Below are 27,602 nucleotides of genomic sequence, written 5' to 3' on the forward strand. Positions count from 1 at the left end.
AGAATGCATGCAATATTTGTCTGTGTCTGGATTTTTTGTTTAACAGGATGATCCCCAGTTGTGTCTATTTTCCCACAGCAAATGACATAATGACTGAACAAAACCCCATTGTGTATACAGACCACATTTTTTATGTATTCATCTGTTGGTGGGCATCTAAACTGGTTCCGTACCCTGGCTATTGTGAATAGCGCTAGAGTAAGCATGGGTGAGCAGGTGTCTCTGTGGCCTGCTGACTTAGATTCCCTCAGGTCTCTGTCCAGGAGTGGTAGGTATATTTGGGTCATGTGGTAATTCTGCTTTTATTTTTTGAGAAATTTCCAAACAACCACTTTCATAGTGATTGGGTTGATTACATTCCCAATCAAACCACAAAGTGTGTAGTGGTTTAGGACCAAACAATTATCATTATTAGTAATAACAGAACCATCTCACAGCATTTATTGTCCCCTGGTAATAATATAAAGGTCATTAAAGTAATATGGACAAATGGCTTAGAACTATTCTCCCAGTCCAAACAGCTGAGTTGCCTTTCCTACAGCAGCTCAAGACCTTAACAGCTTCTAGTAGATACTTTGTAGTAGAACACTAGGCCCTTTTAGCATGGTCCCACCTAGCTTTCTTTAGTTCCTTCAGACTCTTTTACATTATGTAATATGAGAATCAAGTATTTGTCCAAACCAGTAACAACTCACTATCTACATCTTTAAGTAAAATGTGTGTGGTGGTCTATGGTGATATTTTATTTGTATTAAAATGTTATTTGTATGTTAATAAATAAAGTTCCTCGGGGGTCAGAGCTATTAGCAAGCCATAGGAAAGCAGGGCAGTGGTGGCGTACGCTTGTAATCCCAGCACTTGGTAGGCAGGGCTGGGTAAGTCTCTGTGTGTTCAGGGATACAGCCATTATTGGATACACATGCCTTTAATCTCAATACCAATCATGGAAAACCTGGAGGTCTATACAGACAGGCTGTGAGGAGGCGGTCATGTGGTTGGGTTTACAACCAATGAGAAGGCAGAACAGGAACTCTATATAAAGACTTTAACACAGGGGTAGCTCTGGTTCAGAGAGGTAGGACCACCGCAGGAGGAAGGGTAAGGTTTTAGCTCTTAGCTCTGACCTCTTGGCTTTCTTCTTTGCATTGGTTCTGTGTTTCTTATTTAATAAGAAGGTTGGTTACATCTATAGTGGTCTGTAGAATAACACCTGAACCTGGGCTCACTCTCTCTCTCTTTCTCTCTCTCTCTCTCCCTCTCTCTCCCTCCCTCCCTCCCTCCCTGTCCTTCCCTCCCTCCCTCTCTCCTCCCCTAAAGGCCAGGTCCATGCTTATAAAGGGAAAGTACCCATATGAGAATTGACTGGGGTACCCTAAAATCTCTGAAAGAACCCCCTGGCCAGTGGAGTCTCCTCTCTCCAAACAGCCCCTCCTCCTTTCAGTACCCCTCGAAGCTGTCCCGCCACTTCCCGAGTCTACCCCAGCCTGCCTTCCTCTCACCCACCGATGGTTCTTCATCTGTCTGTGCTTTCACGGCTATCCCAGATAATTCTAGATTGTGGGGACTGCCCTGAGCAAGTTTTCTTGTGTCTGTGGACTCGCCCGTTAGATGCCAGTAGCGTCCCCCTACCCACTGGCCTCCCATTTTGACAATCAAGAATTACTCCTGTGGGGGGCTGGAGTGATGGCTCGGTGGTTAAGAGCACTGACTGCTCTTCCAGAGGACCCAGGTTCAATTCCCAGTTCCCACATGGCAGCTCACAACTCTCTGTAATGCCAGCTCCAAGCAATCCTGGAGGCAAACCCATGGCCAAACACCAATGCACATTAAATAAATAAATAATAAATTAAAATAAAACCTCTGCTCTACACTGGCATTTAAAACAAACAAACAAAAAAGAGTTACTTCTGTGGAGGCCGTTCACCTGAGCGAGATCCACTGAAGTCATCCTAAAGAACACCAAGACCTTTCACTGCCATCCCTGCTGTGGGCCTAGAGAGGAGACACGCTCCTGCCATCTCCTTAGAGGTGTTTGGAGGTATTTCAAGGCGCTGAGTGGGTTCAGCTGTGGGAAAAACAAACACAGAAATTGTTCGGGTCTTTGATGGGGCTGGCACACTGATAACATTGTTGTAGTTTCCATTTGTTGTTCGGTATCGTGGGGGAGGTTTATCTTAACAGATGGCTAAGGTGGATAGTAGGTGGAATTTTCCCTCAGCAAAGTTAGCCTGGCCCATGGGACTTCCAAGCTATTCCTCATTCAGAAATCCTGAGCCTGGCCTGCGTCCGAGCAGACCACTAATTCCAACCATTAGCTTGTCGATCCAAGGGTGCTGAGGAGTTCATCTGCTAATGCTGGCCCTAAGCAGGCTTTTGTATTAGGAAACAATACACAGATAAAAAGAGTGGTTGAAGCCCTCCATGTCGTGGTTAGGGTTCATGCGTCTACAGATCTGAGCAGCAGTGTGAGAGGACCCTCCACAGCCTCTCCTGTCTTCTCTCCTTCCTAGGGTCTACTGACACACAAAGCCCTCTGAAATTGGAGCCTTCGGATCCATCTCTTCTCATAGAGTTTGGTTTCAACTTAAGGTGTTCCAAAACGAACCGGAGGACAAGGAGGCTTACAAGAGGAGAACGGCTTGGCACAAAGGTCAGGAGGGTGGAGACGGGAACGGAGAGGCTGGATGTATCTGATCACATGTTTATGTTGTCAAGTGTCTACCATGTGTCAGTCAAGGTACCCTAAGCACCAGGCTGCGGTGGGGAGAGAAGGCCATGAGGAGGCAACAGCAGCCCTTGAGTCCTCATGATCTACTGAGGATTTCTGTGGTAGATGTTCTCTTGCCCTGTTCTGATGCTGGGTAATCATCCCTAGCAACATGGTAAACATCCCAGTTTTTGACCCAGCACCCTGGACCCAGGCAGCTCAAGAGCTTCGCAATCCTAGAGGAAGTACATGCACATCAGGCCAGAACTTCTATTATAGGGCCTCGGGGATGACAATATGGACTACAGAAAGCATTTGTTAAGGCTTTTTAGGGAAAAATAACTCTGTTTTCTTTTTGGAAGAGGGGTGCTGCTTGCAAAAGCCATGGTGGGCTCTAGTGCAACCAGCTTAACTCTGAGGAGAATTTAAGCTAAGACTTGAGCTGATGAACAAAGGAAGGCTGAGTCAAGAGAGCTATGTTGATCCAAACATGTCTGACCACTTTTGGACTTTTTGATAGCGTGTGCTAATTCCATCTTGTATGAGCCATTTTAAACTGGATCCCCCCCCCCCCGCTCAAATCACAAACTGAAACAGAAATTGACATCGAGAAAAGGATTCTGCAATGAACAAGCCTCAAATGTGGGATCGGTTGAGAAGAGACGTTCATCCCAGTGCAGCAAGGAAGGTGGTGATCTTTGCTCTACTAAAAACCTGGCTGTGCTGAGACATAGACCTTGTGCTGACAGAGCTGTGATAGGAGGCAACGCATATCCCCCAAATTCCCTAGCTTTGAGGGTTTAAGCCAGGGTGTTGTGAATGCCAGGCAAGGTGTTCTATCACTTGTGTTAATCTGACTGGATTAGGAGGTGTCCAGAACTGGTGTCTGTGGGGTGTTTCCAGAGAAGATGGACATATGGGCAAGGACAGGGGCTGGGCTGACCTGAACACAAATGATCCCATCCAATGGGCTGCGGGCTTGGGTCCAACAAAGTTGGGTGAGAAGGAAGTCAGGGGCACAGGTAACTCTTTTCTTCTTGAGAGAGTGTAACAGAATATCTGACACACAGTTTCAGAAACACTTCAGTCCGTTGAGGCAGGAAAAGCATGATAGGAGCCGCTCTTGGTGGTGGGAGTGCCTGGCAAGGATTCCTCACATTGTAGCGGACTGGAAAGCTGAGAACACAAGCCAGAAGCAGTGGAGGGTCTGACCTTCAAAGGCCCCTACCCTTTGTGACCTAGTTTCTTCAGCCAAAGCCCTTCCTCCTAAAGGCTCCGCGGCCTTCGAAATAGTACCCCAAGCTGGGGACCAGTCGTTCAAAATATGAGCTGGTGGGGGACATTTCAAACTGTGACAGAGTCCAGAGCATGAGGAGTTGTTTTTTTGTTTGTTTGCTGGTGGGTGGTTTCGAATGTTTGTTTTAGCTTCTGGAGATCTATCCCAGGGCCTCATGACCATCAGGCAAGTGTCTTACCGCTGAGTGCCACTCCCAGCCCCTGTGTGGACATCTCACAGGAGGGGCTCAGGATAAGGGCTATGACAGCAGTCTTGATAAAGAAATGGGATTGCCTCGATTGTACCACATCCACCCTCAGGCTGGACTTTGGCTCTTTATGATGCCTTATCTGCCAACCATCGCAGAGTTTGATAAAAGCTAAAACACAGACTGACAAGAAAAAAAACAAAATCAGGTGGCTAAGAGAGAGGACAGGCTAGTTAGCCAAAGAAAGCAGTTCTTCCCCACCCCCAAAAAAGTCTTACCTTATGACATTTTCTTTAAATTTTTCTTTACATTTATCATTAGTGTGGTGGTGGGTACATGTGCTACGGTAGGCATAAGGAAGTCGGAAGACTACTTCATTTCTGTTTCTGTGGCAAATCATGGACAAAAAGCAACCTGGGGAGGAAAAGATTTATTTCAGCTTACAGTTCCAGGTTACCATCATGAGGGTCTAGCTTAAGTTTTCCTGCCTGGCCCACAGTCAGGACAAATCTCTCTCACCTGCCAGTCCCACAGCCCCTCAGACCCAACCAAGTAAACACAGAGACTTATATTGGTTACAAACTGTATGGCCGTGGCAGGCTTCTTGCTAACTGTTCTTATAGCTTAAATTAATCCATTTCCATTAATCTATACCTTGCCACATGGCTTGTGGCTTACCGGCATCTTCACATGCTGTTTGTCATCGTGGCGGCTGGCAGTGTCTCTCTGACTCAGCCTTCCACTTCCCAGCTTTATTCTCCTCCTTGTCCCACCTACACTTCCTGCCTAGCCAATCGCCAATCAGTGTTTTATTTATTGACTAATTAGCAACACATTTGCCATACAGAACATCCCACAGCATGAGGGGATGTCAAGGAAGGAACTCAGCAGCTAGTCATACCTCGCCCACAATCAAGAGCAGAGAGAAAAGACCACACTCGTGCTACCTGCCTGCTCAGCTAGCTTCCTTCTGTTTTACACGGTTGAGCAGCCTTTGCCTAGGGAACAGAGCCACCCACAGTGGGCCAGGTCCTCCTACGTCAATGAACAATACAATCCCCTCTAGACATACATGCCCATGGGCTAGCCTGATCTAGGCAATCCCTCATCCAGACTCTCTTCCCAGGTGATTCCAAATTGTGGCAAGTTGATCTTTAAAACTTAACCACCACACACTGGTTTAGAGGATTAAACTCAGGTCATCAGGCTGGTGGCCAGTGCCTTTACCCAGAGTCCTCTTACCAGCCCAGCAACTGTTTCTTTGAATGTTGGGTGAAAGAGATGGAAAGGAGCTTGGAATTCTTAGCACTTAGCTTGCCTTCACTTGTCATGGAGTTGCACTGATCTAACTCAACCACAGCCATCAAGCACACTTCTCCTCCATCCAGGTAGGAATGGAAGTGTAAAGGCCTCCAGCACAGGACAGCACACCTGGTATTTCAAAGTCCCCAGTAGATGTGGAGTGATAGACGCCAGCCTGCCATCTGTTGCCCTCCGTCCCTTAGACAGAAGGACCTCCCCAACGTCCACTGTAGTATGAGCAATCAGACATCTAACCCTTTCTCCTTCCCGTATCTGTTGCAGCAGATGGACCACATGTCTCCTAGGTTGAGAGCCTTCCTCTCTGAACCCATTGGGGAGAAGGATGTGGCCTGGGTGGACGGAGTCAGCCGGGAGCTTGCCATCAATTTGGTCACCAAAGGTTTCAACAAGGTACCTTGTTTTTTCTTCCCTAACTCTCCTTCCTAACCTGCCTTCCTCTAGCCAGATGGCAGCCCCTGCCGTGTGCCTCAGTGAGTGGCCATCAGAGAAAAAAGCTGCCACTTGGCAGGATGCCACGGACTTCACGCCACCAACCTCATGTGCTTAGGAGTCTCCAAGGCTTGTAGATGATGGCAAATAGAATTGCTTCTGTGCAGAGCAGCCAAGGCTGACAGGGTCAGCTCAGTACTCAAACACCCAGGACTTGACAGAGCCAGGCCTGCTACGGAAACCTGGGACAGAGCTGTCAGGATCGATGACTTGGGTGCACTCTCCACTTCCGGGGCAGGGTCCATGGCTTCTTGCTTGTCTCTGTCTGGGCACCAGCATGACAATGGCATGTTGAGAGCCAGCAGTCTGGGAGCTCCACCTAGGTGATGAGGGAAGAGTTATTCTAAGATTTGTCCCTAGCCTGAGAATGGCCTCGGGGATAGCCATTGGGATTGGAATGTATTAGTCTACTTTCCATTGCTGTAACAAAATGCTTGACTCTGGGGACTTTATAAAGAAAGGATTTCTACTTAGCTCATAGTTTTGGAGGTCAAAAGTCTGATATTGGGTGACATTATGTGTTTGACCTCTGGTGAGGACCCTCCCAGCCACATCACAGCACGGTATCATGGGCAGGAGCTGGTGTGAGGAGATCACAGGGTAAAATAGAAAGCCAGAGGGTGCAAAAGGACCGTTCTGCTCTTTTGTTTATTCCTTTGTTTTGGTGCTTTGGATTGAATTTAGGGACTTCCATTTGCTAAACATGTCCTCTGCCATAAGCTATATCCCCAAGGCCCCATTCATGCCCCTTTTATACAAATTGTTCTCTTAAGAACTAATCAGGGTCCTATGAGAGCTATATTGTTCCCTTCCAAGGGCAATGCCATTAATGATCAAGTTATCTTCCACTAATATAACAAAAACATTTAAAGGCCCAGAACTGTTGCATGTGTATATGTGACTGACATTATATTTGTCTTGTACCCAAATCTTAACATCTGGGCCTATGGTTTCTGACTGGCATGCTGCACTGTACCTGTTATTATGTGTTGTGAATCTCACCCCCTTACTCAGCCAAGTGAATATTCACTTCGTGGTACTGTCAGAGTGAGTCACATGGCTGAGGGGACTTGATGCTTTCTTCTCTGATAAACGGGGAGGACCATTCCCAAGCAGTTAAATGAAGGAGGCCAGTCTAAGGGAGAATTTTTAAATTACATAGCTTTTTTTTTTTTTAAGAGGTGATCATTCTTTTCCTTTTATTATTTTTTTTTTACATTAGTTATTTTTCTCCTGTTTGTGACCAAATACCTAACACAAAGGAAAGCTTGTTTTGTCTCAGCGTTCAGTCATACAATCATTATGGTGGGGAAGGCATGGTCTGTGACGTCACCAGGAAGCAGAGGAAGGAGAATGCCCGTGCTCCTCTGGCTTCCTCCTTTGCCCTCCATCCATAGGATGATGCAACTCACGTTCAGGGTGGCTAGTCCTGCAGCATTCAGTTCATTCTCTCTTAAAGCAACTTTACAGATAAGCTCAGAGGTGTGTCTCCTAGGGGATTCCAAATCCAGACATGTTGACAATGAAGATTAAGCAACACATTCCTCTACTGTGTATAGTACACACAGTATGAAGTGTAGGGCCCAGTACATTTTTTACACAGATAGATATACCCATGTACCTACTACCTAGGTCCAGGGACTGGATACCGCCCAACTTTCTTCCAGATGGCCTCCAATACCTCCTCCCAACCAGAACGTATCCCATCCCCAAAGGTGCCCATTGTTCTGTTATCCACCATGTTCCCATAACTGGGTTGTTCCTTTATGTTCAACATTTTAAAAATATTCTTATTGATGTATAATTGTGTGCAATGATTTTATCCCTTTTAAATCACGTAGTTCTATGACTTTTGTCTGTTTATTCTTTTGAGATAGGGTTTGGGGATTCAGGCTGGCTTGCGCGTCATTGTGTACCTGGGCTAGCTTCAAACTTGTGGTTCTTCTACCTGATTTTCCTGTATGTTACAGACATATGCCACTACACACAGCAGTTCTGTGACTTTCTACAAATGCATGGTCAGGTAGCCATTACCCAAGACAAAGAGCAGCCCCAACTCTCCAGTCGTTCCCTGTGAAACAGCATCCTCTTTCCCTGCCAACTTTCGCTTTGTTTTATGGTATAGTCTTGCCTTCTCCTGCTGAACTCTGCTCTAAGTAAGGATTATAGGTAGAGAGACAGATGTGGTGGAGATAACGGAATGAATGAATAAACAGACATGTTTCAGGTTCCTGACTCTGGCATACACAGGACTTCAGGGAGTTCCTATGGGCATCTTAGTACATGGACAAGAACTCTCTTTATGCTCATGACCAACTGACCAGCACGGTGTCCAGCATTCCGCTCAGGGCCCTGAGCATTCCCAGAGCTACTGACTCCTGACACTGATGGGGCTGGTAATTGTTGTCCTTTGATTTGAGTTTCTCGACCTTTAAAGGTCAGTGCAAATGGAGGCATGACCAGTGTGACTCCGTGGTAGTGCTTGCCCAGCACCTGAGAGGACCTGGGGTCCTTATCCAATACCACATTAAGATATAACACAACACAAAGTAATAAAGTCAGGTAAAATAAGAATGCAGTGCAGAGGCTTTGGGAGTTGCCTCTGTGAGATCCCCAGTGGGAATGAGAATGCCACAGGTTGTACTGTCATAAACAACACACGAAGATTCATGCACTTATATCCAGCAGGGAGGGGCTTAATTAAGATTTGGCAGTTATTAAAAAAAAAAAAAAGATTTGATAGTTATATTCCACATCAGCACCTGGGACCCATCAGACCCTGACGGGGCCCATAAGAGTACCCAGGAGGATGCTCAGGTGTGTCACCTACAAGGTGAACAAATGCATCAGGATGCTGATGGATCTGTGGGCACGGCCAGAATGACAGATCCGAGATAAGAAGGTTCCATAAGGCAGGGATCTCGGGGCTAGTCGATGAAAATGCAGCCCATGGGGTACTCGTTTTCTGCCCACAGGGGACCTACAGGGAGGGGGGGTCTTTCAGGGCCTCATCCCAACCTCTGTCTTTACCAGCCTCTGTTGAAGTGCGGCCATCATTTTCTTCCTCTTCTCTCCCCAGGCTGAGTTCTCATCTTTGCCCTGAACAAATATTGCCTCAGGGGTCACACTTGTTTGCAAAACATTCTTGCCATTTTCCCAGGGGCAGTGGCTCTCTCAGCTCCTTCTGTGCCTGTGCTAAGTAGCTAGTGGGATGCAGCTCCATGGGCTGCCCTCACACCTGCTTGCCTGGGCTCTTTACTGGGCCACCAGCTCTCTCCAGAGCCACCAGGCTGCTGAATGCACAGGGAACAAGAAATCATTAATTAGTCAGCAAGGATGCCCCCACACATCTATCGCCTCTCTAGGGGTGTGGCCTGAATTGAGCAGACATCTTCCCTAACACTCACCAGACCTTCTAGCACCTTCTCCCCTGCCCCAGTGCTGAACTTCCTTCGCTTCAGCAGATGGCTGGCATGAAGAAACGGGACGTGTGTCTCCTCCTCTACAGCAGACAGACTACTTACTGGTCTACCCCTCATGGTTAAACCATGATTTTTAAAACTATTGATTCTTCACAGGGTACAGGAGTGTATGCCTGTAGGCTCATTGACCCGGGAGATTGAGACAAGAGAGTTATTTCAGCCTATAAATTCCAGACCAGCCTGGACAACACAGTGAAGTCCGGCTTCAAAAAGAAAACATGGGCTGGGGAGATGGCTGAAGGGGTAAATTATTTGCCATGCCTGAGAATGATCCCCTGAACTCATGCAAAGCACAGTGTGGTAGCATGTGTCTGTAATACATGCATACAGCAAGCTGGGAGGCAGAAACAGGAGGCTTCTGTCTCACATAGTGGCCAACAAGACTGTCTCAAACTGGAAGGCAATGATTGACACCTGAGGTTGTCCTTTGACCTCTACGAATGTGTGCTGCTATAGCACATAAGTGCCCATGCACACGCCCTCTACACTTGCTTGCTCTCTCTTCCTCCTTTCTCTCACACACAAGATATTTTTTTTAAAGAAGAAAACATTAACTATTGACTCACCTGAACCTCTTCAGGGGCTCAGAGGCCAAAGCATGTGACAGACAGGTCTGGCTAGTTACTCAGCACCTGCCGATCACTGGGGCAATCAACTCTTGCCTGAGGACCTAAATGCAAAATGATAGCCACTGGCCCTGTGTCTGCTAAGCCCTTGTTTGCATGGAGATGGGCTAAAAATATCAAACATGCTCTTTGATGCTAAAGCCTTCCCCTAAAAAAGAATGTGAAACATCTCATAACATTTTTTATTGATTACACACTGAAATAATATTTTGAAAATATGGAAGAAAATAAAGTATATCGTCGGAATGCATTCGCCTTTTTCCTTCCCCCTTATTCCTTCTGTGGCCTCTAGAAGATTAAAATTACTTACGTGGCTGGCTCATCTACTATTTCTCCTGGACAGCAGTGGTCAAGATTTAACAGTGGCAGGAGAGCTGCTGGGTGGAAAGGGATAATGTGAGTGGAAAAATCCATCATGCACATGGTGTCAGACCTGGCACAGCCAGGCTGGAGCTCTGTCTCCCTACCCACTGCCATGCACACATAAAGTCAGACTGCGAGCATGAGCATCTGTGGACCCACCCTCTTCCAACCCGGGGTCCTTGAAATGGCCAATTTCATCCCAAAGTCACTCTGTTGTAGTGTGAAGAGAGGCCAGGAGGCTGAGCTCAGGACCAGGAGGCCCCAGGACTACCAGTTGCTGCCTTCCTCATGTCCCCAGGTTTTAAGGCTGAACTGCTGAGGAACCCAGTTTCTCCTGTCCTCTGCTAGCATTGGAACCTACCACTGGCATATGAACCTTGCAAGGAACCAGTCACTTAAGCTTGGAGGTTACTCTACGTAGTGTGGTGAGATAAAATACAAGGGATCCAGTGGAAGTCGAATTTGTAGAAATAAATGAATAATGTAATAATATGAACATGTCTCAGGAGCACAGAGAAGAGGCAAGAGGGCCAGAACCTGTATGGATTGATCACTCACACTGAAGACTCGGTGTTTTAAGCTTGGAGTGACTCAGAAATACTGGGTTTGCAAGGGCACCCCTGGATATGTCTACTGAAGACCAAAGCATGCATGTTTGTTGAAAGGAAACCAGAAGAGTCATACAATCACAGCAGTGTCTTGCAACAGTGGGAGGTACACTCTGTATGGGGGCTTGGGAACTGTTGATCAAGGGCAAAGGAATGTGCTAGAAGCTTGATAATAAGAGAAGCCACTACAGCTCATCTCAGTCTGACAAGGCCAGGTGCCATGATGAAGAGTCAACATTTTAATGAGTGCAGACTAGGGCCAGCTACCTGGTTCGCAAGGCCCAATGCAGAATGACAAGATGAGATCTTTTTAAATGTATTAAGGCTTATCACTTCCCAGCCTTTGGGCTGAAATCAAGTGTAAATGTATCAAGACAGCATAGCATTAAAAGGAGTCTACGGATGTTCTGTGTGCAGGGTCCCAGGCAACTACACGGATCAGCCTCTGGGCAGATTCAAATCGCTGCAGTTTAACAAGGACACTAGCCATAAGAGACCAATTCACACAACTTGGGGGAAGACCCTGGCAGAGTTTCCCTGGGTGGACTTGGAGTTGAGAGCAAGTCTGCCCTTGAGCCACCATCTGTTACTGCAGGAAGAAATGTATGTCCCAGGCTGTGGCATGGCCACTGGCCAGTGTGACAGAAAGTATAAAGTCCTGCCTGGGGGTCTGTGTTTCTGTACCACCCTCCTTGCCTCAGGGTTTCTGGTCAGGGGTTCATTTTCTGGAAGTAGTGGGGAAACCAAAAAGTCATTGATTGATCAAGACCAGAGTCCTGGACTCATGTGACACCCTCGAAGATAAAGCAAGAAGGCAGTCCATCTCTGGGCTCTCTGGAAGGTGCCAGTGTGGGACTCCAGGGAAAGCCCAGAAGGATGGAGTTTCAGATTGCAACTTGGCTCAGAGACCCTTCTCCCTGCCACGTTCCTGGAAAGCTTGCCTGGGTCCCGCCTGCCACACATTCCTGGGCTTCCTGGCCGCTGAGCCCTGCAGGCTACAGAGGCTCTGATTACCACACCAGCTGAGGCCGTGGCCAGCCTCAGAAACAGGCAGAGGATGCCTTGTCTCCAGACTGGACTACAGATGGCTGGAATATGGAAGAACAGGGTGGACAGAGGAGGGAGTCTCAACCTCTCAACAAGGGACACCATCTAAAGAATGGGTGGGCAGAACACCCATGAGAATCAAACACCCATGAGAATCAAACGGATTGATTTAATACGTGTCGGGGTCTCCACCATTGGGTGGCCTGCCAAAGGGCTCAAAAGCATCACTTGCTATTTGTCATTATTATTATTATTTTTTTGTCCTGGTGCTGAAGACCTTATGCCTTCGAGGGAAGAATTCTGCTACTAACTAAATCCCTAAGCCCTACAGCGTGCTGTTACAAATCTCCCTGATAGTTCTTCTCCTGTGGAGCTCTGTGTATACCCTGTTGTACTCACCCAGGCCCTTCTACAACTGCAGCACAGGCCTGGGTGACCACTCAGTGCCTGCCAGGGCTGCGAAATCACGATTTAAAACCATCTCAGCGAAATCCACCCGCGAAAATGGGAGGACACTGATAAAAAATGAGATTGTGCTAAGACACTGGCTTTGGGTTTTATATTTTTTAAATAAAGTTGTGCCTTAAAATCACTGCAGGCAAGTCCATAGCTCCTTTCTCTTTTCAACAACTGAGCAATATCTAAAATTAAGCCCTGAAGGGCAGCGGGGAGCTCAGTGGTAGAGTACTTGTGGAGTGTGAGCAAAGCCTTGGGTTTATCCCAGCTCCACTACAAATAAGTAAAATAACACCTACAAACTCTAATGTTCGCGCACCTTTTGTGACTAGGATTCAGCTTTTATTCGATTTCATACACACACACACACACACACACACACACACACACACACATTTATATATCCCCTTTGACTAAGATGAAATTTGCTTTGTTTTATGTAATGGAAAGTCAACACAGAGCCAACGGCAGGTTTTCCTAGGAAGGATCCGGAACTTGAAGGTGTGGATGGAAGCTGAATCTCCCTCATTCCTGGCTAGAGAGAGAGCCCTTAAACCAGGCCCCAGCGATGGATAGATACTGCGACCTGAAATCTAGTCTCTGCTGTGTAGTAACTATCTCATCCAGGGCTCTACTGTCTTGCTCCTTGGTAATAACAGTCTGGTGACGACGTGAGAGCTGTGGGGGGCAAGCAGGCAGAAAACTCACGACTACAAAATTGCTGTAGAACCAGGAATCAGGGTGCACTTAATATCTATGCCTTCTATGTGTTATACATTTTCCCTTTTTTGTTTTGGGGTGTGTGTGTTATGTGTATTACATGCACATGGGTGTACATGCAGAGGCTGGGGCAGGACGTCAGCTGTCCTGCTCTACTGTCTTACTTTCTTGAAACAGGGTCTTCACTGAATCTGTAGCCAGGCAGGTGGCCAGCAAGCCCCAGAGATCTCTGACTCCACAATGCTAGGGTTAGATGTCCATGCATGACCACAGTCAGCTTTTTATGTGGGCACTTGGGACTTGAACCCGGGGCCTCATGCTTACACAAAAAAATGTTCTTATTCACTGAGCCATTTCCCCAGTCTCTAATTTTTTAAATTAAGTTTTAGAGTTAACATTCAAAGTGACGGCTCCTGCGGTGGCATTTTCATATATCTGTGCCATTATACTCTGCTCATGTGTTTTTTATCCACAGACATTCTCGGGAATTACATTATCAGGAGCTTCCAGAGAAACAGGACCAGGAGATTATATATAATTATTAGAGGAGATGTGTTTATTATTTATTTTCGCACAATTGGAGCCTCCACCTTGGCTGTCCACAGACTGGAGAGACAGGGAAATTGGTAGCTTGTTGCTCAGTCTGTGAAGCAGAAAAGCTCATTCAGAGAGAGGCTAGTGATACAGCTCCAGTCCGAGGCTTGAAAAAGAGGGTCAAGGTTAAGCATGATTTTGCCGTCTGTGCTGTTCCCTCGGGGATGACTCTCCTCAGCATGTGTCTTCCCTTGCCTTCCCATTTGACACACACTCAGTCAGGGCAGAGCAGTGCTGGGCCTCAGATTCTGTGACTCTCCTTTCCCGCTGAGATACTAAAATCACACAGGTAGTTTGCAGAGCCAAATGGATGCTACCATGCCCTTCACCTGCCAGCCACACCTGCAGTTCTCAAGTGAGAAAGATTTCTCAGCAATATCTGGAATCCTTGTGATTTCTTCTGTCTTGGGAACTGGGGGATAGCAGATGCTGTTAAATGTCCTGCAGTTCACAGGACAGGCCCCACAATGTAGAATCATCCAGCGTGCTAGGAGTGCTGAGGTTGAAGTGCCCTATATTCCAGCCGTCAAGAAAGCATTGGGCTAGGGAGTCACACTCTAGCTCGGCTTTGGATGTGTTTTGAAGAAGGAACTACTTGGACTGCAGAAGTAGCTCAGTGGTTGAGTACTTGCCTAGCACATGCAAGGCGCTGGATTTAATCCACAGTGTGCACATACACACATATCACCACCACCACCACCACCACCAAAGAAAAGATTAAATGACCAGCCTAAAAGGAGTTCAGAGGTATGCTCGCCACCTACGCCCTATCCCCCCAAGACACTGTCATTGGCCCAAACTCATCTGGGAGCCTATTAGAAATGGAGATTCTGGGATCCCGCCCTAGTTTTAGATACTGAGTCAGAAACTTCTCCTTTACAAGATTCCAGAGAATTTTTTCAAGTTTGAGGAAAGGCCTAGTTGTCACTGCAGGATAACAGTCCCTAGACCAGGCCTAAGAGATGCATGTGATTAACTTGACCTCACCTTTCCCCAGGGCTTGTCAGGAGTTGACCTGACAAGGGACCCTTCCCCGTCTGACCCACACCCCAACCTTTGATTGACAGCTGAGTACTGATGGTAGGAAGAGGTCAGGCACATCGGAGTAGGATTCTGGTAACCCGTCTTCCTCCCACCTGACCCTCTTCCCAGGCCTACATCCTGCTGGGACAGTTCCTTCTGATGCACAAGAATGAGGCAGAATTCCAGAGGTGGATCATCTGCTGTTGTGGTGCCACGGAGTACGAAGCCCGCCAGAGCTCCACCTGCCTGAAGGAATGGTGTGCCTGCTTCCTGTAAACACCCTGGCCTGGCTGCTCTACCCCAGATAAATGATACCATCACCATCTACACCCAGGCTCCAAGTTGTTGCTTGTGTTTCTAATTTTATTATCATTTGTGTATAAGTGTGTGAGTGTGTCTGTGTGTGTATGAGTATATGTGAGTGTGTGTGTGTGTGTGTGTGTGTGTGTGTGTGTGTGTGTGTGTGTGTGTGATATACAAGTGTACCTGTTGGGGGGAGTGCTAATTGACACCAGAAGTTGGCACAGCTATCTTCCTTATTTTTTTAGACAAGGTCTCTCACTGAACTAGCAGCTCACTAATTGGGCAAGACTAGTTGGCCATCAAGTATCAGGAATCCTCCTGTCTCTAGATACATACCACCATACCAGATTTCATTTGATGTGGGTGTTAGGGATCCAAACTCAGGTCCTTCTATTTGTGTGGTGTCTTAGTTAGGGTTTCTATTGAAGAGACACTATGACCATGGCAACTTTTATACAGGAAAATATTGAATTGGGATTGGCTTATAATTTCAGAGGTTTAGTCCATTATCATCATGGTGAAGCATGGCAGCACACAGGCAGACATGGGGCTAAAGAAGTAACTGAGAGTTCTACATCTGGATCAGCAGGCATCAGGAAGAGAATGTCACACTGGGCGTGGCTTGAGCATCTGAGACCTCAAATCCAGCCTCCATTGACACACTTCCTCCAGCAAAGCCACAGCTCCTAATAGCGCTACTCCCTGTGGGACTATGGGGGACATTTTTATTCAAACCACCACATGTGACACTTTACTGACTGAACCATTTCCCCAATTTTTACACATACACACAGACACACACACACTTTAATTTGTTTGTTTGTTGAGACAAGAGTTTCCTTCTCTAACTCAGGCTGGCTTGGAACTCACTATGTAACCTCAGCTGGCCTCAAACTTCCGAGTTGTGATTACAGGCATGAGCCACCACATGTGGCTTTTCCTTAATGATGCATGAGCATCTTAAGGGTTTATGAATGTAACAAAACAAGAAAACCCAAATTCACCTTGAAACACACCCAGAAACCACCATCACTCACTTTAGATGATATAACGCCGAGTCGAACTCTCCAAAACCTATGTGACACTATGCTTAGTTTTTCTTAAATGAGCATTAAAGTTCCAGTGCCTTAGTCACCAACTGCTATATAGCAAATTACCCCAATACACAACAACTTAAAACAAACGAACTGAAAAAGAAGTCTGCTACAGGTAGAGTGACCTGGCAATCAGCATCTGGAACGGGGTGGGAAGGATAGCAACTGCACTGTGCAAATCTAGAAACATTTGAGCCCCCAGAGCCCCCATAACAGTGGAAGGAGGCCAACGATCCCCCAAAGCTGACCTAGCATGCTCGCTGAGGCACACATGCACCACACACAGTAATGTAACAATACCAATTTTAAAACTCTGAAATGCTTCAAACTTGGGTTTCTCACTCTGGAACGTTTCAGATTTAGGGGTTTTGAATGAAGAATATGCAAGTCGTCTTAAATCTGAACTCTAAAATTGGAAATACCTCTGGTCTAAGTGTTTTGGATTAGGACTTCTCAGCCTGTGTACAAGGTCCTAAGGGATAGGACTCTGAAGGTAACTCAGCTGGCTGGTTTTACCTCAGACTGTTAGTTGGGTAGTAGCTTCCTCGAGGACTAGGGTGGAGGGTCCACTTCTAAGGAGGCTCCTTTGCATGACTGTTGGCTCTCTTTTCTCATCACTGGGATTTCCACAGGGCTGCTCATGGCACAGCATGTGAAGAGAGGAGAGAGAGAAGACAGAGACAGAGATAGAGAAAATACCATGCTGCTTCCTGTGAAGTCCTGCTACATCCCTTCTGCCTGATTTCATAGTCTAGATTTTTTTTTTTTTTTTTTTTTTTTTTGGTTTTTCGAGACAGGGTTTCTCTGCAGTTTTGCGCCTTTCCTGGAACTCACTTTGTAGAACAGGCTGGCCTCGAACTCACAGAGATCCGCCTGCCTCTGCCTCCCGAGTGCTGGGATTAAAGGCGTGCGCCACCACCGCCCGGCCTCATAGTCTAGATTTTAGAAGCAAGTCATTCAGTATCCTGGGAACAAGTCCCTCTTCCTTGAAACGGCAAAGAATGCAGACATGTTTTTAAGGCCTCCACTGTTGGGGTTTTCAGGTACAACTGCACACAGTGAAACTTGTCTCTTCCTACAGCACTGCCTCTCCGTAGCCATCCCCTCCCCCACTCCCAGCTCCTGGCAGCTACAAGATGATTTTCTGTCAAAGTTTTGCCTTTTCTAGAGATCCACACAAATGGAATAACACAGTATGTAGCCTTTTGAGATTGGCTTTTTAAATTTAGCATAACTCAGCTGATGCTAATCTACTACACAGGCTTTTTAAACTCCAAAAGGTTTTCCTCAGTGCTATTGATGCCTTTTCCTGCAAGCATTCACTCTTCCAGGAAAGTTTCAACAGTTTCTCCTAGGACGCAGGATGCCCTCCACTGAGGGTCCCTCTGGCTACAGGAGTAGGAGCAGCCTACAGAGGTAGGAGCAGAAACTGTGCAGTCAACAACCAGGGGGCCGGTAGATGGGTGAAGTCGTTGGGAAAACAGCACCCTTGTCATCTGGACAGGACAGCTCTAAGAAGGCACTCCAGGAGGGCCAAACCCCCACTTATCCAAAGTAGCCATTTTCTCTTTAATGCCCTGTATCTACACCCTTCTCTTCCTACCTCACACCCCTGCGAGTGAGTGATTCCTGGGATCCCTCCAGTCTTAGTGTTCTTTCTGGTTGCTGTGAAAACAGTATCTTGAAAAAATGCAACTTAAGAGAGAAAGGGTGTCTTTGGCTCACAGGTCCAGGTGACAGTCTATCTGGATGGTTTGCAGTGTAACCAGCAGCAGGAGCCTGAGCTGGTTACATTGCACTCACAGTCAAGGAGAGAGCAATGTATGCATGCAGCTTCCTTTCTCCACTTAAACAATCTGGGATCCCAGCCAGGGACCTGTGCCACCCACAGTGGGCAGGTCTGACCATCCAGTCTTCAGTTCCATTGGAAGCCTGCCTTTTGTCACATGATCTTGCAATCCCTCGGTCTAGAGGCAGAAAATGATTCCCATTCTGTTGACTTACTCACCTGACTATGTGACTTGCCTTGGCCAATGATATGGGGCTGCCTGAGGATTCTCCCACATGGATGTCCACTCTTTTGTGCCCCTACAGACACCCAGAGAAGAGCTACTGCCTTAAATAAGCATTGCTTCTCTGTCTTGGGCCCCAGAATGAATCTCAGGTGTATTTGAGCTTACCCTAACTGTAGCAAGGACCAAAAGCCAGCCAGGCTGCAACAGCTACCATGAAGCCCTTTGGGGATTAGCCAACCCTCCACTGACTCACAGATGGAGTTGCAAGAATCAAGGCTTGCAATTTACAGCCACTGGTGTTTGGGGGACAGTTTGCTCTGCAGCAATATCCAACTGACACCTTCCTTCTAGTCCAGAACTATTGACTCTACCCTGCCAAAGTCCAAACACACCTTTACCTGAAGAGCCCAGGGCAGGTGAAAGAATATTGTTCTCAGAGCTAGTCAGATAGGGTTGTGAACTCTGCCTCTGCTGACCACCACCGCACCCCGGGAGAGCTACTCAGTTTCACTGAGCCTCAGGTTCCTCCTCCATAAACCAAGGGCAAGACAGTGAGGTTAATATTGCTGCGGCCTCACACAGTGGATCAATGCAAATAGCATATGTAAATTACATGGTGCCGTAAGAACGAAATAAAAGGCATTCCTGTCTCTGGTCTCCTTGGAGCAGCTCTGGTCTCCTAAGAGCCTGCTTGGCCCTCAGGAAAGAATGAGCAGCTGTGTGCTAGTAGAGAGCCCAGGGAGCAGTTTATTTGCTCCAGGCCAGGTCTTCTCCAGCCTCTAAGCCCTGGACATCACATGACCCTTAGGCCCTGCACACTCTTTAATGTTTCGGAAGAAAGGACAGCAGACGAACATCAACTATATTCAGATTTTAACTGTAACTTTGTGGAGTCACATTAGGCCCCTGTCCCCAAAGGTGTTTTAAAGGGCACACCAGAAGTGGCTTACCTGCAGGACCTCACCCAGCCAACTGTGTCTCTTGGCAGAGTGGCGAGTCCATGATTTGGGAAGAGTGTTTTCTGAGAGCTTTGACCGGCATCTGAAACCACAGTAAGATGTCTGCGAGATGGAGAGCTTTGGCCCTGGGTCTTGAAAGTGGGTTTGGCCAGGAGTCAATGATTTTGATTAGAATTTATCAAGTATCCAAGGTTCAAAGCATGGTTAGGTGCTGAGGTCAGAATTTCTGGTTTTGGGGAGCTATATAGCAATGAGGGGATGAATGAGAGATGGGTGGGAAGCCCAACAAAGGTTTCACTTGAACCCTCACCCCTGAAGTAATCCTAAGGCAAGAGTCCCATGGGAAGGTGTAGAGATGAAGGGTACCCCAGGAAATGGAGATTAAGGCAGGAACATAACCACAAGAGAAGGCAGCCAATAGCGGGGGTGGGGGGTGGAGGGATGGGGGTGTGGGGGAGGTGTTTACCACTATTTATCAGTGTGAACAGGGAAAGCTTACCCTGAGGGGGCAATTCCAGCAGCTGGCAGAGAGCAGCAGGTAACATGACCCAACCCTGGGATAGCCACACACAATCACGGGTGGTGGCTGATCCCAGGAACTGAGCTGCTCTATAGGGAAATGCACCTCACTGGAAAGACAAAGAAACCCAGTGGGTGGCCACCAGGAAATGAGTGGGAAACCTGAAGAGGCAACCTGTTATAAGGACAACGAGGCTTAACTTTGAAACAGAATCTATCCCTTGCTACAAGTTAAATTATCTTCATGAAGCCTCCCCTTGGCCCGGCTGGGTGGGTGCAAAATGGTATGAATGTGTCTACGAAGATGGGGACTCCTGGGACCTGGTCAAAGCACTATTCACAGTGGCCCTGGCAGCCGAAATATTACAATGTACAGCACTGTGTCTTGTCACTCAAAGGAAGTGACATTTGAGCTTAGCATTAAAAGGGAGGTCCCACTTGAATAAGCTGAGGATGAGGAAGGGAGAAGGGGAGGGAAAAGGAGAAAGAAAAAGGGTAGGGGCAGAGTAGGAATAGAGAAGGGCAAAAACACAACCCAGCAGATTCACTTCAGGTATTCCTAATGCCAAAGCTGTGCCTGCTGCCTGGAAAGGCCCCTCTGTATTGGATACTTGTTTGGTGACCTATAAATGCTCTCAGGGACACTAGGGTGGCACTCATGGGAACAGACAGAAATTTGAAGGGATGAGGATGTCTACAATGTGCTAATGAGGCTGAGAGTGTCATTTAACCGAGGGAAATGATTTATAACAGAGGAAAGAGCTTGTGGAAAGGCCCTGGGGTGAGAGCGCAGCCGATGAGTCCAAGGAAAGGAATGAGCAAGGCAGAGAGGAAATAAGAAGCAGACTGTGTGGGGCCAGGTTGTTCATTGATGGGACTTTGGCTTTTGCTCTGGTTGTGACAGAAATCTACTTGGAAGGTCACATGATTTGATGTGTCTTAGAAGGACCACTCTGTGGTGTTGACAATCTGTAGGACAAGGGTGAGAAATTTCAGTGACCCTGAGAAAGATTATAGGGTGGGGAGCAGGATGGCGTAACAGACTGATGAAATAGATGATTTTGGATGCTTAAGGCTGAGCTCCTCAGTGGATTAAAGGGCAAGAGGGTCACGGTCTGCTGAGAAGGCAGAGCAACCAGCAGGTTAGATGAACTCGCAGCGTGAGCTTTAAGAGCCCAGGGAAGCAGCTGTGTGGGCCACACCCTGGGAATCCAAGAAAACACTGGTGATGTGAGAGAAGTTTGTGTGACTCTGGTACCACGCCCTTGAGTAGGTAGCAAGCATGGGACCAGGCACCAGCAGGAAAGACTGGCCTGGAAATTGGAGGACACCCATAGCAGACCGGAGGAGGGAAGACAGGGCAGGTTGTGATGCTGAGGACCGGAGGATTTCTCATTTAATTGTCCTGTTTTCTCAGTCTGTGAGAATGAATCAGGGAAGCAAAGATAGAGCCAGCTGGCTGTGGAGGACAATGAGTGGACAGGCACTAAAGGAAGTTTCATTAGCACAAATAATGTAGAAGGTAGACTGATGGATGGATAGACAGACAGACAGACAGATTATAGATGGGTCTAGTGTACTCTCGCTAGCTTATGACAGATACTTGCACAGAAAATGGGTAAGGAGACAATTGTCAACAATTGTTATTTGGGTAGGGGGAACTAAAAGGCATATTCACTTTCTGTACTATATCAAATACTGCATCATCTGGGTATTTTTGCAGTGTTATTGTGTAACTCAGAAAAAAAGACAATAGAAGACATTCCCATCTTGGAGACACAAAGCCTTTGAGTTCTAGGACTGTGATGAACAGGGTCCTTAGACAAACAGCTGCTCCGAGGAGCCTCATGTGGCTGCCCCCACCATCCGCTCTGCCTTTCTGAGTGGAGATGAAGCTCCTCTTTCCTTCTCTGGGCTGTAGACTTGGGGATCTCTTTTCACTCCCCGGTCTCTAGTTCTTTTCCTTTCCCAAGGTCAAGGTCACTTTGGAGAAATAGAAGAGGGTGGTGGTCTCTTCAGATTCATTCCTTCTCTCCATTTCCACCAGATTTTCATGGTTCTACATCTGTTTTCCTCCCTGCCAAGTCTGCCTTATTTCAAGGACAACTCTCACTGAAGGAACCAGGCTGCTGTGCTGTGGGGCCTGGCCTAGTGCCTGGATTGGTGTGGACCAGACTGAAGGCCTCTGCCACCACACAGGGAAGTGGCACAACTAAGCAGGGCCAGCACCATGGACAAGTCATTTCAGATGTCTGCATTTGTTTCCTGGGCTGTCTCCTGGCTCTGTTTTGAAGACAGCTCCAAAAATAGACATAAAGGCATTTTAAATAGCAAAGGAGATGCTGTGCCCTACAGCAATGAGATGTGTACTTATTTCTTGATATTTTTGTGTTGGAGGGGTGGGGTGGGGATGACAGGTGCCAGCTAATAGAGTGCATCTCCTCAGATCTGTTTGTTGCCATTAGTTAGTATAGGCTGGGTTTGCTGTAGTAACAACCACCACCAGAGACTCCCATTGAAAGGTGCTTCATTCCTCAGTAACAGCCCTTGCCATCTTAATCAGAGAAGCTGGATTACCCATGGAGACCTGCAACAAGGCCTGGTCTGGGGTAGGGAGAGCCATCAGCCCCTTACCTGAGATTCCAGCCATTCTGTCCTGCACCTGCCCTCCAGCTTGATGTTATTCTGCCCCAGTGCATAAGGTCTTGGGAAGTATGAGAGTACCTGGAGTGTTGATGGTTAACAGAAGCAGGGAGTCCATCTCTGCAGCTATGGAGAAGTCATCATTCATGCCAGGGGTCACCTACGCTCCTATAAGCAGCCCTTCACCCATACTTCTGGAAGTCAGCTCAATGGCTGATCAAGCTGGACTCGGGTGGGAGCGTTACTTTGGTCTGTCAGCGGTGCCTTATCTGGGGGAGTAGATGGTGTTTCCTCCTCATAGGAAAAAATCCCACAACAACCCCAAGAACCCAGTGTCTTAAAACAGCAAAGCTTTGTCCCTTAGTCCTACTGCATGACCATCCTGTCTGTCACTCTGCTCTCCTTCTAGGATGGAGCTGACACAGCAGCCCCCATCTGAGTATTCACAGATGGTGCAGTGGGAAGAAAGCTCTGGGGGTTTGCACTGGTGATTAAATGCCTTGCCTCAGAAGTGTCCCATCACAATCGCTAACAAATCATTTGAAGACTAATGATGGAGCCTCACCCATCCCCAAGGGAAAGGGAGTGAGGACAACCGAGGCAAGTATTCTTCCGCCCCTTGGGTCTTGAGTGTCCTGCACAATTCCATGTGTCAAAGACTTGGCCTCAAAGCATCACTGTGGGGAGGTGGTGGAGCCTGAGAGAAGACTCTTGGGTTACTGCGAGTGTGATTACAAAGGGGACTGACTGTACGATCCTGGTCCCTTCCACTTTCTTTGCTTCCTGGCTTCCTAGTGAGCAGTTTAGTTCCACCATGCACTTGCTACGATGTGCCAGCGTACCCCAGGCCAAAAGTTATCCACCCAATAATAATGAGCTAGCAGCCTCTAAACAGTGGCAATGAATGTTTTCTCTTTATAAGCTGCTTGCCTCTGGCATTGTGGGATAGTGAGTGACAAGATGTTTAACACATATTCCAAATCACTACCACATGCCTCCATCTCGTGGGCCAAGGTAGGAATCACAGAACACACATGAGAAGGTTTTATTTCATACAATACCTGCTCCTTTAGTCTTTTATGTGTTTGTCATGATTTATGACATTCTGGAAGCATGTATGTAGGCACAAAAGAAAAAAACAGCATTCTCATTGGAGAAACTAGAAAGTAGGGTATACTAAAGATCAATAATTTAAAACATTCCTGTCTTCAAATAGTTTATGCTTCTTTCCACACATTTTCCAAATGCATTTTTAAAAAAATAAATTGCATTTATTTATTTATTTATTTATTTGGGGATATCACACAAGCTTGCCACAGCATGTGTATGGAGGTCCGAGGACAGCCTGTGGGAAATGGTTATTTCCTTCCACCATGTGGGTCCTGGTATTGAACTCTGATTGCCAGGCTTGGCAGCAAGTACCTTTATGTACTGTGCCATCTTGGAAGCCTTATGCATTTTCAAGGGTAGTTATATTAGAATAAGATTCCTGTACCATTAAACTCACCACCTGAAGGTGCGCAGCTCTGTGCATTAGTGTATACACTGAGAGCCACACAGGTTTCACTGCAATCTGGTTTCAGAATGTTCTAATCACCCAACGACAAGGCTGTCGATAGTCACTCCCTCCCCACAGCCTGCCCCCCAGAAACCACTCATCTGCCTTCCCTTTCCATAGACTTGTCTGTTCTAGATACTTCGGATGCATGGAATCGTGTGCTATGTGGCCTCTGCCTTCTGGCTCCTTCCACTAAGCATTATGTTTCCGAGAACCATCTGGGTTGGAGCGTGTGAGTATGTGCGCATTTTACAAAACAAGTTGTGATTATAGTAAGCAAGTGTCATCTTGTTTGAAACATTTACACATTTTAAACATTTCCCTTTCATCATTAAATCTTTGAAAAGTAGTAAATGAAGCCTGGTACAGACCTGTAAACCCCAGCTTCTAGGGAGGCTGAGGCAGGAGAATCACAAGTTCAAGGCCAGCCTGAGATATAGAGGTCATTCAAGGCTAGCCTGTAAGGATTATGTCCTTAATTACATCAGCAGCCTGCGAGGTGTCCCAGCCTAAAAAGTGGGCGTGCCCTCTCTGTGCCCCCTCTGCTTGGTCTCTTTCTCTCTCTCTCTTCCTCTCTCTCCTAATAAAGGTCTAAAAAGGTAACCATGGCTCGTGATTCTTGTGCTACGGCAACATCCAGCACTCTCTTCCATCGGCATGGCCGCCGCTTAACCAATACAGCCTGATCAATGGAGTGAGACCCTGTCTCAAAAAATAAAAAGTGGGAGCTGGTGAGATGGATTTCTGCTAAGGGCACTTGCCACCAAACCTGACACCCTGAGTTTGAGCCTCAAAACCCACGTGATGAAAATAGAGAACCAACTAACTGCCCATAAATGTTCCCTGACTTCCCAAGCATGACATAGTACACCCACATACAAATAAATAAATAAATAAATGTAAAAGAAATTAAAAAGTGAAAAAGGTTAATTATACAGCTCAGTGGTAAAGACCTTGCCTGGCATGCACCAGGCTGTAGGTTCAAGCCCCAGTAGAAGAAGAAGGCAGAGGGAAATGAAAAGTTTTAATAGTTCTGTACGTTAGTGTCTTGGTTTCCAAGGAGAATCAGTTCTAGGACCTCTCCATGGATGGAGCCCGAGCACTCGTGGCCCTGTGTGAGGTGGTTTAGTGTTTGCACACACTGATACACCCCTCCTGTGCATGTCAGATCCTCTCCAGCCGACAGAGCAGTGATAATACCATCTAGGCAACACTGTGCCCCTGCACTGCCCTGAAAGGAAGAATGTGGGCAGAGAAAAGTTGCCCATGTTCCATCCAGATGCCATTGGAAGGCAATGCTTTTGATCTGTGGTGTGTGAACCTTTGCACACAGAACCCGTGGACACAGAGAGCCAACTGTACAATAGCACCGTGTGTGCACACCATGTTGACTCACACCCTCCATGCTTACCAATAGGGTTTTTTTGTTGTTGTTGTTTTTTGGGGGGAGGGGTGCCATTATAAGCAAAGCTTTGTCAAGCAGCTACTCACATTGATTTTGGTAGCCTGCCCCTGTTCTTCTAGAAACAGACTGGAGTGCGTGTCGGGGAGACAGAGAGATTGGAATGTAAAGTTCTTGATTCTGACTGTGATTCTTTTTCCAGAAAGTTCTGACCCAATATCCCTGAGCCACTCACTACAGTAAAGCCTCATTTATTAGACGGCTGGAAGGCCTGGCACCACCTGAGATGGGTCCTTTCTCCTCACCACCCCTGCTTCAGCCCGGAATGGTCCTCCTTATCCTCATCACCCCAGACCCGATGTCGGTGCTGAGCCTGCTGGCCATCCTCACAGGCTGTTCCCTGTGCCTTGCACACCCCTCCCCAGTCTCTGCCCTGCTCCCTCACCTCTGCCGCCGCCCTTAGATAAAAACAGCACCTCCAGCCTTATCTCTTCCCTCTGCAGCTGCACTGCTACCTTTTTCCTCCTTAGCATTTATCACCTTCTAATCAACCACACCATTTACTTAACTTATTTTATTATTCTGGCCCACGACAATTAATCATTAGAGCCTGGCTCTGAGCCTGGCATGAGTAGGCACACAGGAAGTAAGTGTTGAATCTAATCCACTGCGGGCACTAAATGCTTCTCTTAAAAACTGGGGCCCACCCTGCCACCCACGTCCACAGTGAGTGGCTCTGTCTTCTACCAGCTCCCGACCGGCTCTTTTTTCTTGACTCAGCTCTCAAGTGCCCTGGGAGGGAGGCAGCTTCCTTCGGACTTGTTTGTCCTGCTGGATTAGGTTGACCCCGTCAGATAAACCAGCTTGTGACCCGGGAGAACAAAGGTCTGTTTCTGGAAGGAGTGCAAATGCTTCCGGGGATCCCAGGGAGCAGACGGGGATCCCAGGGAGCAGTGCCCACCAGGGAACCCCGCCTTCCCAAGACCTCCCAGGTGCCGGCTCCTCCTGCCAGACAAGGACTGCCACCCACAGTCCTTGGAAAGCAGTAACCTCTGAGAGAGTGTGCTGCAGACACCGAGCTGGGGACCGGAAAGGCAGGTCCCACCAGAAGCCGGGAAATCCCTTCCCTGACCTGCCAGGCCGTGCAAGGAGTCCCTGTGGAGCCTCCCCCATTGTGCCGCACTTCCGGCCAAGCTTGCTGTAGCTGAAGAGTGAAATTCCCAAACCCAATATGGTCTTGTTTTTAAAGTGCCCACAAGTCAATGAACAGAGTCCCACAATTAATGGTCTCAGGGTCAAACCTTCACCAAAGGAGACAAACTCAGAGCTCACTGAATCACAAACTCACTCCACACTCCTCCCAGAAGAGAGCAGGCCGCCACCCAGCCGCAGCCTTGCCCTTCCCAGTAAGGCCTGTAAGCATGGTGCCCACCGAGACTGGCCTCAGAGACCCAGGTCCCTGACTTCCAACTGGAACATTCTGGAATTCTTTTTATTTGTTTGTTTGTGGAAGGTGGGGGGGGGGGGCATGGCTGCAAGAGTCCCAAATTGTTCTCTGAATCGTTTCTGAAGATGAGTGTGTGGGGGCTGAGCTATGCAATATGGTCTTTGTAAAACCCCATTCACGCATAATATTCACACAGAAAGCATGGGAATCACCAGCAAACAGTTTTGAGTTTCTGGAAACAAACACTCCCTGTGTAGCTATCCAGGGGTAGCACACCCAGGTAAGCACTATGCAGATCAACAGAATATCCCTGGCCACCCAGGTTCCCCAGAGATTCTTCTCAGACAATCTACGGTCCCCACCTCCACTCTGCTTACATCTGGCAGCTGAGACTGGCTAGGTTCCTCTTGAACTTCAGGCTTATGTGCTCTGCTCTCCTGGGTCTGGCTTCTTTCAGGGATGTATTTGTGAGACAACATGTTACCGCAGTAGCAAGAGCTCTTCCTTTGCTGTGGCTATGCAGAATTGCACTTTGGGAACAGATTAACACTCGTACTGTAACACCATTACAGTAGCTCTCTAGTCAGAACATTCTTTTGTGTCTCTTGGTACACTTGTGTCCCTTGGGTGTACTTGGAGCGGGATTGCTGGGTGACAGAACACATATGTGCTCAGCTTTACTAGCTACCCAGACAGACCCCTAACATGGTTGACCTCTCAACAGCCATGTCAGAAATCTT

General features: G+C 47.4%; 1 protein-coding gene across 1 annotated transcript; it reads left to right on the forward strand.

Annotated features, from left to right (window-relative positions):
- The first annotated feature begins 2,501 nt into the window (after window positions 1-2,501).
- Window positions 2,502-15,198, forward strand: Banf2 (BANF family member 2). Its single transcript, XM_052726212.1, has 3 exons — window positions 2,502-2,650; window positions 5,776-5,904; window positions 15,052-15,198. The coding sequence occupies exons 2-3, from the start codon at window positions 5,779-5,781 to the stop codon at window positions 15,196-15,198; spliced, it is 273 nt and encodes a 90-aa protein (XP_052582172.1). The 5' UTR covers window positions 2,502-2,650; window positions 5,776-5,778.
- Window positions 15,199-27,602: the final 12,404 nt, after the last annotated feature.

The sequence above is a fragment of the Peromyscus californicus genome, unplaced genomic scaffold (assembly GCF_007827085.1).
Source record: "Peromyscus californicus insignis strain IS unplaced genomic scaffold, ASM782708v3 Scaffold_7__1_contigs__length_154581171, whole genome shotgun sequence".
Classification (NCBI taxonomy): domain Eukaryota; kingdom Metazoa; phylum Chordata; class Mammalia; order Rodentia; family Cricetidae; genus Peromyscus; species Peromyscus californicus.

Bases quoted from the DNA above. Each gene is read 5' to 3' on its own strand.
- Banf2 (XM_052726212.1), top strand. From the start codon at position 5,779: ATGGACCACATGTCTCCTAGGTTGAGAGCCTTCCTCTCTGAACCCATT. The intron at 5,905-15,051 runs GTACCTTGTTTT...CCCTCTTCCCAG, and splicing joins TCACCAAAGGTTTCAACAAG to GCCTACATCCTGCTGGGACA.